General features: G+C 52.9%; 1 protein-coding gene across 1 annotated transcript; it reads right to left on the bottom strand.

Moving 5' to 3' along the window:
* Positions 1-2,176: 2,176 nt before the first annotated feature.
* MYL2 (myosin light chain 2) lies at positions 2,177-8,901 on the bottom strand. Its single transcript, XM_014787116.2, has 6 exons — positions 8,803-8,901; positions 6,153-6,228; positions 4,895-4,999; positions 3,991-4,069; positions 3,857-3,905; positions 2,177-2,275 (listed from the first exon to the last, which is right to left on the bottom strand). Exons 1-6 carry the CDS (start codon positions 8,836-8,838, stop codon positions 2,177-2,179), a joined length of 444 nt encoding a protein of 147 aa, XP_014642602.2. The 5' UTR covers positions 8,839-8,901.
* Positions 8,902-10,622: the final 1,721 nt, after the last annotated feature.

Genomic DNA, 10,622 nt, shown 5'->3' with positions numbered 1-10,622 from the left:
TGCGGAGCCCCGGCCTCCTGCCGCTCAGCACTGAGACGGGGGCGCCCAGGCCGGGCCGGGGTGGAGGGCGGGGGGCCGGGGCCGCAGCCGGCAGCGGGGCAGCGGCGTGTGAGGCCGCCGGGCCCAGGGCCCCGAGGCGGAGACGGCACGGCCGCCCCAGTCAGGCGGGGCCAGGGGCCGGAGCGCTGACGGCCGCCCCGGGGCCTCTGTCTGTGTCTCTGGGTGTCTCTGTATCTGTGTGTGTCTGTCTCTATCTCTGTGTCTGTATCTGTGTGTGTGTCTCTGTATCTGTGTGTGTCTGTCTCTATCTCTGTCTCTGTATCTGTGTGTGTGTCTCTGTGTGTGTCTGTGTCTCTGTATCTGTGTGTGTCTCTGTGTGTCTCTGTATCTGTGTGTGTGTCTCTGTGTGTGTCTGTGTGTCTCTGTGTGTGTGTGTCTGTCTCTATCTCTGTGTCTGTATCTGTGTGTGTGTCTCTGTGTGTGTCTGTGTGTCTCTGTGTGTGTGTGTCGTGGATGAGCGTGTCACTGCGGAGCTGTGCCCTGGGCCTCTTGCCCTGAACGGTGCTGCCCGTGAGCGCCCTGGGCCGGGGCCTCTCTCTGCAGGAGCGCCAGGAGCAGGTTCTGGGCGTGGGGGGCGTGGGGGCCGTGGCTGTCGCAGGGTGTGGATCACGGCGGGTCCTCGTGGGCTGGGCCCCGGGGTCCCCGCCTGCCCAGCTTGCTGTTGGCTCTGCGGCACGGGGTGTCGTTTGTCCTCCTGACGGAACAGACCCTGGGCCCTGCTGGGGCTCCCTTGTTCTTGAGCCTTGAAGACGTGCTCCAGTTCTGGCTCCTCCGCCCGCCTGGTCCCCTCCTTCCCTCTAGGTGACCTCAGCTGCCACCCACCCCCAGTTCAGCTCTCTGTCCCCATCACATCACACGCTTTGGCCGTGTCCTAGGTCCTTGGGAGTCTCTTGAGAACTGAGAGGGCCCGACGTCCACGCCCCCTTCTTCCTGAAGGGCATGGGGATTTTCCTTTGGGAAACGGCCCTCCACCCTCAGGCCACATGGTTCAGGAAGGGGCCAGTTTCAACCCTAGTATGAGGGTCAATCACGTGACCCAGGTCTGCCCGTCAGAGCTCTGCAGGGCTGGCTCATATTCCCCATCAGCCCTATTCTGGGATTTGTGTGGAGCTGGGAGAAAGACAGATGCCCTCTTTCCACTGGGATTGCTGAGGGCGTAGACGGGAGCCATTTTGCCATCAACTAGAGCAGAGCAACATGAGAAAAAGCAGACCAGTGGAGAGGCCTCAGATTCTGATGGCTGTGAGCTCCTGGATGCAGCTATGCCTGAAGCCCTTGGACTTAGTTATGTGAACCCATTTGTTTCCTAAATTGGGATTCTTACAGCCAAAAGAGACCTGAATGCTTCAACGGTAACTTGGGTCACTCAAAATCAAGAGTCCACTCATGCCCAGAGCTGGTTCCTGGGCCTCAGACAGGGTCAGAAATCAGCACCCCTCCCCCATTGTGCCAGGAGAGAAGTACAGACGTCTACTTTATCTAAAATTAGAAATTAACCTCTTATGATTAATGGATGTGATCTTTTTTGCCAAATGAGCCGTATTCTTAGCACGCACGTGAGGCCTCTTCCTCTTAATTTATCATGGGCCTATTCAACCACATCTACGGGAGAAGCATTCTCATGGACTCCTCAAGGAAAGAGGGTCACGGAAGCTGGGCTCTACAGATGCTTGAGCTCTTTGGGAGAAGGGGCTGTGGTCCTCTAGTTAACATTCCAGTAACGTGTGGCCCTTGATGGACATGGTCCTGAGTGGCTGCGAAGGTCTATTTTGAATAAAGAGTCACTAAGATTCAATAATAATGACAGCAGGGCCATCACTAGATCATACACCACATTCGTGAGAACTAGCAAAGGACTTTCCTCACTCGGGGCAGAGAAACACCGTGAGCACTACACGATCTCCTGTTTATTCGCACACGCCTCCTGGATGGAGTTCCATCTGCAGGCTGTGTGGCGTCTACAAGCCAGCCAGGCTGCGAAGATGACGGCCGTGGATAAATGAGGCGGCCACACAGCTAACAGGCCAGGGGCAGGGGTGGCGGCGGCGCTGGGCCAGGTGAGAGGGCGGCAGGGACCGTCCCCCGCAGAGGCCAGCCGGGGCCGGGCGGCGAGCCCCTAGTCCTTCTCCTCCCCGTGGGTGATGATGTGCACCAGGTTCTTATAGTCCAGGTTGCCGGTCACGTCCGGGGGGAAGGCGGCGAACATCTGCTCGATCTGCAACGAACCAGCAAGAGGTGCTGAGGGCTGAGTGCAGGGCGGCCGAGGGCGAGGCGGCTGGGCGGGGGGCGGACGTGGAGACGGGACCCCAGACCCCGCCAGGGAGGCCTTGTCACCCCGCTGCTGTGGGGGCCACCAGCCACGGGTCACGCCCTTCTGGGGGCAGCCCGCAGCCCGCTGATCAGTGTGGAGCCAACGTGGGGCCTCTGGGAAGGGCCGTGCCCGCTCCAGGGCTCCCTGCGGGGTGATCAGCACGCTCTTTGGGGCCTAAATTGCGGGTCACCATCTCCCTCCGTGCCCTCCGGCTTCCTGGCCCGTCCTTGCTCCTCCACAGGTCTTGACCCCGAGGGCCGTCCTGTGGGGATGTTCCCATGAACCAGCCTGTGTGGGTGAATCAGGGATGGCACACTCCACTGCGCCAAGGGGCCGGGCAGGCTACGTAAGGGAGCCAGCTGGGCCTGGTGGGGACTGTGGCTAAGTGGAGACTCAGCGATCTGCGGAGGTGGCAGATGCTCAGGGCCAGCCGACTGTGGCCACGTGGCAAGGAGGTCAGTCCTATGACGGAATTTGATTCTTTGCGGGAAACTAGGAATCTGGTTTTTTCAAACATGCAACTTCCACTTTGAAACAGTATTGGCTAGGAATGTTTTAAAACGCGTATTGGCTAATAATAGCTGATACTTACATTGCCCTTATCTCATGTCAGCACTTTATACATATTGACTCATTTAACCCTCACAGCAGCCACCTGCTATTCTTGTCCCCACTTTACAGGTGAGGAAACTGAGGCACAGTGAGGTTAAGGAGTTTGTCCGAAGTCACAAAGCTGGTGGGAGGTGAAGCCTGGCTCTTTTCACTGCTTGAGTTTTGGGGTAAAATCTAAATAAAATTCGTAGTAAAATGTGGAACTTGATGGAATCAGGCCTGAGAGGCTAAAGGGCTATTTTAAATACACTCATTAAGGGTCATTAATAATAATGGCAGGACAGTTGCTTGTTCATACAGGACTTTTGCAAATTAGCAAAAGCGCCCCTTCTTCCGGGCACATTACTGCCACCTGCCAGAAAAAGTCATATATGCTGATTTTTAAAAAATGATAACAAGACACTTTACTGCCATCTGCTGGAAAACTAGTGCAACAAGCATATACTCTACCATATACATTACAACAGCGGCCAGGAGAATTGTGCAGTGTACAACCTACACAACAGTACGTGGTGACCCTGCTCACTGCCCTTACTCCAACAGAAAGTTGATGCTCTAACCAGGTCTCCACGCATTGCGAGGAAGGCAGAACCTGGAGTCAGACAGACCCGGGTTTGAATCCAGGCCCTGGCATTTACCACTAGTGTTGTCCTTTTAGGCAAGTGACTTGACTTCCCTGGGTCTCAGTTTCCCCATCTATAAAATTATAATAATGCTGGTCCCTACCTCATAGGGTGACTGAGAGAATGAAATAAGGGCTCAGTAAGGATAGCAGGTTCTCTCTCAGTGTGGGGTCGGGGTGTTTTAGAAAAGGGGGGTCCCTAGAAGAGTGAGGCTGGGAGCTGGGGTGCAGTGTCCGAAGGGCCCTATTACCTCCTCCTTGGAAAACCTCTCCGCCTGTGTGGTCAGCATCTCCCGAACACTGCGAGAGAGAAAAGAAGGTGTTGGCCCCAGGTGTGTTGGGGGGAGCAGGGGACCCCCACGTCCTCCCCACGGATCCCACTCACTAATCAGCCTTGAGCACCCCCTTGCCCTCGGGGTCAAACACCTTGAACGCGTTGAGAATGGTCTCCTCGGGGTCCGCCCCTGAAACAGAAAACAGGGTGGAACTGTGCCGTGAGCGGCTGGGAACCCGTGGCCCCCAGAGGCGGGGCCCAAGTCCCCCCAAAGCTGGAGGGGCCAGAGCAAAGCCGTTTTGCTCGGAGGAAAAACCCTGCCTCCGTCCGAGCACGGAGCCTTGGTATTTTGAAAGAGCGGGCTGAGGAGCCGGCTGTTTCTGAGCAAACCAAGGTCAAACGTGGATCTGGATTTAGAAAGACTGGGATTCGAATCCTGACTCCAGCGCTGGCTGGCTGTGTGGCTGCAGGCAAGTGGCTTTCCGTCTCTGAGCCTCAACTCCTACCTGTTGGACTAGGGGCGAGAATAGACCTACCTCCTAGATGCTGTTAAATGAGGTTGTGCTTAGCATGGGGCCTGGCTCGGGGTGAGTGTTGGAGTGATGCCAGCTGCTGTTTTTGGTGCTTTTTTGGTGAGGAGGATCAGCCCTGAGCTAACATCCATGCCAATCCTCCTCTTTTTGCTGAGGAAGACTGGCCCTGGGCTAACATCCGTGCCTGTCTTCCTCCACTTTATGTGGGACGCCGCCGCAGCATGGCCTGACAAGCGGTGCGTAGGTCTATGCCTGGGATCCGAACCTGCAAACCCCAGGCCACCAAAGCGGAGCACGTGCACTTAACCGCTATGCCACCGGGCCACCCCTCAGCTGCTATTTTTATTCTTTTGTTCCCGTGTCACTCTGCCTCTGTCTTCTGCTGATCCCCGTCTGTTCTCCTAGTGCTTTAATTCACGCCCGAAGATGAAGACAGACAGACACATACACACAGACAGACACACAGACGGGCATGAGCTCACCCTTCAGCTTCTCCCCAAACATCGTTAGGAACACGGTAAAGTTAATGGGACCTGGAGCCTCCTTCAGCATTTCTTCGATTTCCTCGTTTTTCACGTTCACACGCCCTAGGGCAGGAAGCACACACTCAGAGCCCCGAGCCGGGACAGACACAGCTCACAGGGCGCTGGCATTCGCCCTTGTAATTCCACTTCGGGGAATCTAGTCTAGGAATAATCAGAGACAGCATGGACGGGGCCAGAGCCTCACGTGAGAAGATGTTCTCGACAGTGTTATTTATAATAGCCAGACAGCTGGAAACAACCCAGACAGTCGACGTGGGGAGGGGTTAGTTATTTTTAAGATAGTGTCTTCAGAACCTGGAACATTTTATGCAGATATTTTAATATTTCACTCCAATGGGAAATGCTCATGTTATCAATTAGCCATTCTCAGTTGGGGGGTGAGAAAGACAGATCAGAATCACCTGAGTGGAATTTTTCAAATTATACCTGTTGTCCATAGCTTTGATATTCTGATATACCTGCGCTAGCCCCTGCCACAAGCCCATGTAGTACCCTTGTGAAAATTAGAAAAAGCCACCCCTTCTTAAGATAATTTATGTTTTAAATGTAAAAATCTACAGTGGCTACATATATGAATAGTATCCTGTAGAATTGTGCAGTGCACAACCTGCACAGCTGTTCACGGTGGCCCTGAGTTCTGGGGGTGGTTCTGGGGGTGGGCGGGGAGGGGGTGTTCGTGGTGGCAGGTTGGACATGCATATTTTGAAAAAGCTCTATGCACTCATGTTCACACTATTGAGATGTCAAATTTAAAAAGCTAAATCCAAAATAGAATGATTCCAGTCGTTAAACACACGCACACACACACACACACACACACACACACACACACACACACACAAGATCTGCCTAGAAAAGACTTAGAGGCTAAAATGTTAACCATGGAGCGTTGCCTAATGGGTATGTTGTTTTCTTATTTATACTTCTCTGAATTTTCCAGGTTTTCTATTGTGAGCTGGCATAGCATTCAAAATCACACACGCAAGTTATTTTAAAAGAAAAATTAGATATGTGAAGACACTCAAAGATGAAACACTTCTTTCCTATCCTCTGAAATTTGTCTTAAAGGCGACTCGTGGTTGAGCCATTGGTTTGGAAAATGACAAGCTCTTCCCCTTGTGGGTGGTCCCGCCTCCCGCCCCTCGTGGGCGTGGGGTGAGGAGACCTTCCTGCGGGCCCAGACGGGGCGACATACCGAGAGCAGCGAAGGTGTCCCTCAGGTCATTCTTGTCGATGAAACCGTCTCTATTCTGGTCCATGATGGTGAAGGCCTGTGAGAGGGAGGTGGTCGGCCGCTCAGTCGGGGAGGAAGTGGGGGAGGATCCCAAGGGACTGGGCCACGGGTGGGGGAAGTGGATTCTGGGATTTCCCAGGAGCATCGAAGGACATTAGATCCAGAGTCAAAGATTTAAAACAGTCTGGCGGGTCCTCAAAATGTTAGGCACAGAGTCACCATCTGATCCAGCAATTTCCACTGCTGGGCATCCACCCGGGAGAATTGAAAACGTCTCCACGCACAAATCTGTGCACAGTGTCCATATGCACTCAGTAGCCACGATATTGCTCACAGCCAAAAACCGGAAACAGCCCACATGTCCATCAACCGATGATGGATAATAAAATGTGGTCTATCCCCACTATAGAATATTAGGGATATATAGCTCATATATAGAATATATGATTCCATTTCTATGAAATGTCCAGAATAAGTCATCCACAGAGACAGAAAATAGACCAGTGTTGCCAGGGCTGGGGGGAAGGCGGAGAGGGAAGCGACTGCCAATGGGTGTGAGATTTCTTTTTGGGTGCTGAAAACGTTCTGACATTAGATACTGGTGATGGTTGCTAAATTCTGTGAGGACACTAAATAACCACTTACTTTAAGAAGGTGAATTTATGGCATGTGAATTATATCCCTGTAAAGCTGTTACTGGAAAAAACAAGCTAAAAACTGGGGTCTCATCTGCCCCCCGACTCACAAGCCCACGTTATCTGTAAAATGGGCCCGGTGGTCTTTCCCCACCGGCTCCCAGGGAGACGCTGAGAGCTCTGCCAATGCCCAGGGATTTCACAAACGACAGGGCAGCTCCACGTGCTTCGAGTTCTCTGGTGCAGCTGGTTCCTGAAGGTACGTGCCCCCTGCCCACGCCCCCACAGCTGATCTCATTCCAGAGGTGGGGACAGGGGGATGGGAGGGGTGCTGTTTTCCCCCTGGAAGGGGACTATTTGAAGTTCAATGTGACATTTCATCCCGGAACTCCTCTTTCCTGGGGGCCTGTGGGACATGGCATTCCTGCGATCTGAAAGTTAGTGGGGACAGGGGCTGGCCCCATGGCATAGTGGTTAAGTCTGGCACACTCCGCTTCGGTGGCCAGGGTTCGTGGGTTCAGATCCCAGGCTTGGACCTAAACCACACGCCAAGCCATGCTGTGGCGGCGACCCACATACAAAATAGAGGAAGACTGGCACAGATGTTAGCTCAGGGCTAATCCTCCTCAAGCAAAAAAAAGAGGAATATTGGCAACGGATGTTAGCTCAGAGTGAAATCTTCCTCACCAAAAAAAACAATGAAAGTGGGGACAAAAGGCAGAAGTGTGCATGTCCCATTGGAAGCCCCGAGTGGTCTCCCCTTTGATGTAAAACACACTGGCCTCTTTAGCATATTTCCTCTGAAGGGCCAGGTGAGTGTGTGGGTGACAGTGTGGGCCATCGCCATGGCCGGAAGATGAATTCAGTCTGTCCTTCGAAGCCTCTGGGCAGTGGCTTAATTTTGCCTAATTGGTGTTTAGATTTGCTTCATAAGGCACATCCCAGAGAACGTAATGGGGTTTCAGACCTGCCTAGTATTCGACAAGCCAGGGCTATAACATTTAAAATCCAAGAGATACCGCTTTTCATCTCAGATTGGCAAAAATATTTCAGGCTATTAATACCCAGTGTTGATGGAGATCTGGGGAGAAGGCGCTGTCTCGTTCCGGGGGTGGCGGGAGGCGGGGTTAGTCTAGCATTTCTGGAGGGCAGTGTGGATGGCTGGCCTACTCGGTTTTAGTTCCTTTTTTTTTCCGAGTTCCTTTGACCCAGCAGTTCTGCTTTTAGGAATTTACCCCAAGGAAATAACCAGAGATGCGAGCAAAGCTGTGTTCTTCATAATAGTGAAACATACTAGACACGTGTAACACCCAACCAGAGGAAGTGGTTTAAATAAATGACAGAGAATGTTGGTGCTGAATTGCTCAAAGAAGGATAGCAGATAGTAGTCAGCGTGCACAGGAGATCGTAACTTTAACAAATGTACAGTCGGGCGTCGCTTAACGACAGGGATAGGTTCTGAGAAACGCGTCGTCAGGCGATTCTGTTGCTGTGCGAACATCATCGAGTGTGCTTACACAAACCCAGATGGTGAGCCCACTGCACACCTAGGCCCTATGGCACTAATCTTACGGGACCACCGCGGATATGCGGTCCGTCATTGACTCAAACATTGTTATGCAGCTTATAACTGTATACACATATAACAAAAATGACTTGAAGTATGTATAGGAAAATGCTAATTGGTCGTCTGTGGGTCATAGAATTGTAGGTCATTTGTATTTTCTTCTTCATGTGCTTCTGAAATTTTCCCCTACATTTTCAACAAGAAATATGCTTTACTTTGAGGATCAGCCAAGTTATTAAAAATAATTTCTTTAAGTGGTTCACGCACACCTTCAGACTGAATTGGGGGTTGTTTGGAGGATAAAGACGTCTAACCAGGAGGTCCCTGCTGGGGATCTGGGACGAGCGGAAGGCTCTTTCTAACCGGTGGGAATCTCCCTCCGGGTGGAAGATTCAACAGCTGCACTCACCTCCTTGAACTCCTGGATTTGGGTCTGTTCAAACATGGAGAACACATTGGAATTGGCGCCATCCGCTCTCTTCTTGGCTTTCTTCGGTGACTGGGGGGAGAAAAAAGCATGGATGAAAAGAGTCAGAAGTGGGAATTAGGAAACTAGGTGAGGTCCCGTCTCCGGGTGAGCCTCGGCTGCTCGTCTGTGAAGTGGGTGGATGGTCCCCACACTCATCTCAAAATGGTGATCCTGGAGGGATGCAGGCCCCGAAATAACGGGTCTCGAAGGCACCTTGGTCCTGGAGAATGAGAGATGGTGGATCCTGCAGCATCCTTTGCAAACTAGGGAGGTGGAGGCGCGTCCCTGGGGGCGGGGGCCGCACTTGGAGATCAGCCCCCGCAGGACCCGGCCGCGTTTGTTCCCGTGCGTTTCACAAAAAGTTCAGTCATGCACAGAAGGAGAATTGATCGGAGGGGAAAAAAAGTCAGGCTCACCAAACCGTGAGGAATGCCGAGATGAAATGACACTTTTTCAGGGTGTTAAAACCCAACCGCTCCCCCCCGACACACGCCATTCTCCCTTGCTCCAAATGGCAGCGAGACCTCCTCTCTAGATGTTCCGTCCGCGCACCGTGTGAACGGTGCATTCTCCACCCCACTTCCCTCTGACTTCAAATAGTTACAGCAAACGCTTGAACCCTGCACACGCGTTATTTCATCTAACCCTCATAACTGCTCTGCCTAGGAGATGCTGTTATCACTGTTGCCATTTTCCTGGGGAGGCAGCTGAGGTTCAGAGAGGTTGGGTCACTTGCCCACGGTCACACAGCCACAAAAAAGCCGTGCTGGCGTTGAGCTGGGGTGTCTGCCTCCAGAGTCCGTGCCCCAGCCACTCTCCTACGCTGACCCTTATTTGGGGGCTTCCTGCTTGGGGAGGGGGACACCCAACGGAACAACACGGGGAGAAAGGTTCTAAATTTGCAAGTTCAAAAGGTGAAGACAAAAAGATTCTTTTCCCCGGCTGCCTGAACAAGAGAAAAGAATTACAATTTGATCCTTAAAAGCATTCAATCCCATTTCTTAAGCCCTGGGAGTTATCGATTCCCCGAGAGGTCAGTAGACAAGCCATAAAAAAGCCAACGCTTTTATTTTGTTTTTGTGAGTCCCCGGGAGCTGCTATTTGTGGCTTATGGGGCATCGATTGGGGGTCCTCTGCGCGCACACAGCGAGCGGCGCTCCTTCCACCAGGTCTGGGGCCCTTGAAAGCCGCCCTCCTCCCTCTCCCCCTTGGTCCTCTGCTTGTGGGTGGCGGCCCCTCCTCGCCCACGGAGCATCACTCACTCCCAGCCCTCGCTACTCACCATGGTGGGAAGGACACGGAGCCGCCTCTCTGGAAGGATCCCACAGGCTGCCCTGCTCTCCTCGGCCTGGGAACAATAAATACTTCCTCTCCATGTTTAAAAATAACCCCATGACCACTTTTGGCAGTGCTAGGTGAGGCAGACACCACCTAAGGCCCCCCCACCCCATGCCGTTCTTCTGAAGTAAGGGCAGCTCACTCGCCACCGGGTGACACGTGAGACCCAAAGAGGCATTCAAGGTTAAAGAGACGGCGGCCGGCTGGCCGGCAGGGGAGGGGGGATGCTGCAGGCTTTCTGCGGTGCTGGGGCGGGTGACACTTGTGCTTGTCAGTTTTGAGAAAGAAAATGGCAGAGAGAGGAGACTTAAAATTCTCTGACATGATCAGGCATGGGTCCCGCCTCAGGGCCTTTGCACCTGCCGTTCCCTCTGCCTGGAATGCTTTTCCAGCAGATGTCTGCGAAGCTCTCTCCCTCACCT

Source organism: Ceratotherium simum, chromosome 35, assembly GCF_057802395.1.
Source record: "Ceratotherium simum simum isolate JZ-2026a chromosome 35, ASM5780239v1, whole genome shotgun sequence".
In the NCBI taxonomy this organism is placed as follows: Eukaryota; Metazoa; Chordata; class Mammalia; order Perissodactyla; family Rhinocerotidae; genus Ceratotherium; species Ceratotherium simum.
This window is presented reverse-complemented; position numbering and strand designations above follow the sequence as displayed.

Bases quoted from the DNA above. Each gene is read 5' to 3' on its own strand.
- MYL2 (XM_014787116.2), bottom strand. From the start codon at position 8,838: ATGTTTGAACAGACCCAAATCCAGGAGTTCAAGGAG. The intron at 3,906-3,990 runs GTGAGTGGGATC...TCTCTCTCGCAG, and splicing joins GGGGTGCTCAAGGCTGATTA to TGTTCGGGAGATGCTGACCA. The intron at 2,276-3,856 runs GTAATAGGGCCC...GGTTCGTTGCAG, and splicing joins AGAGGTTTTCCAAGGAGGAG to ATCGAGCAGATGTTCGCCGC.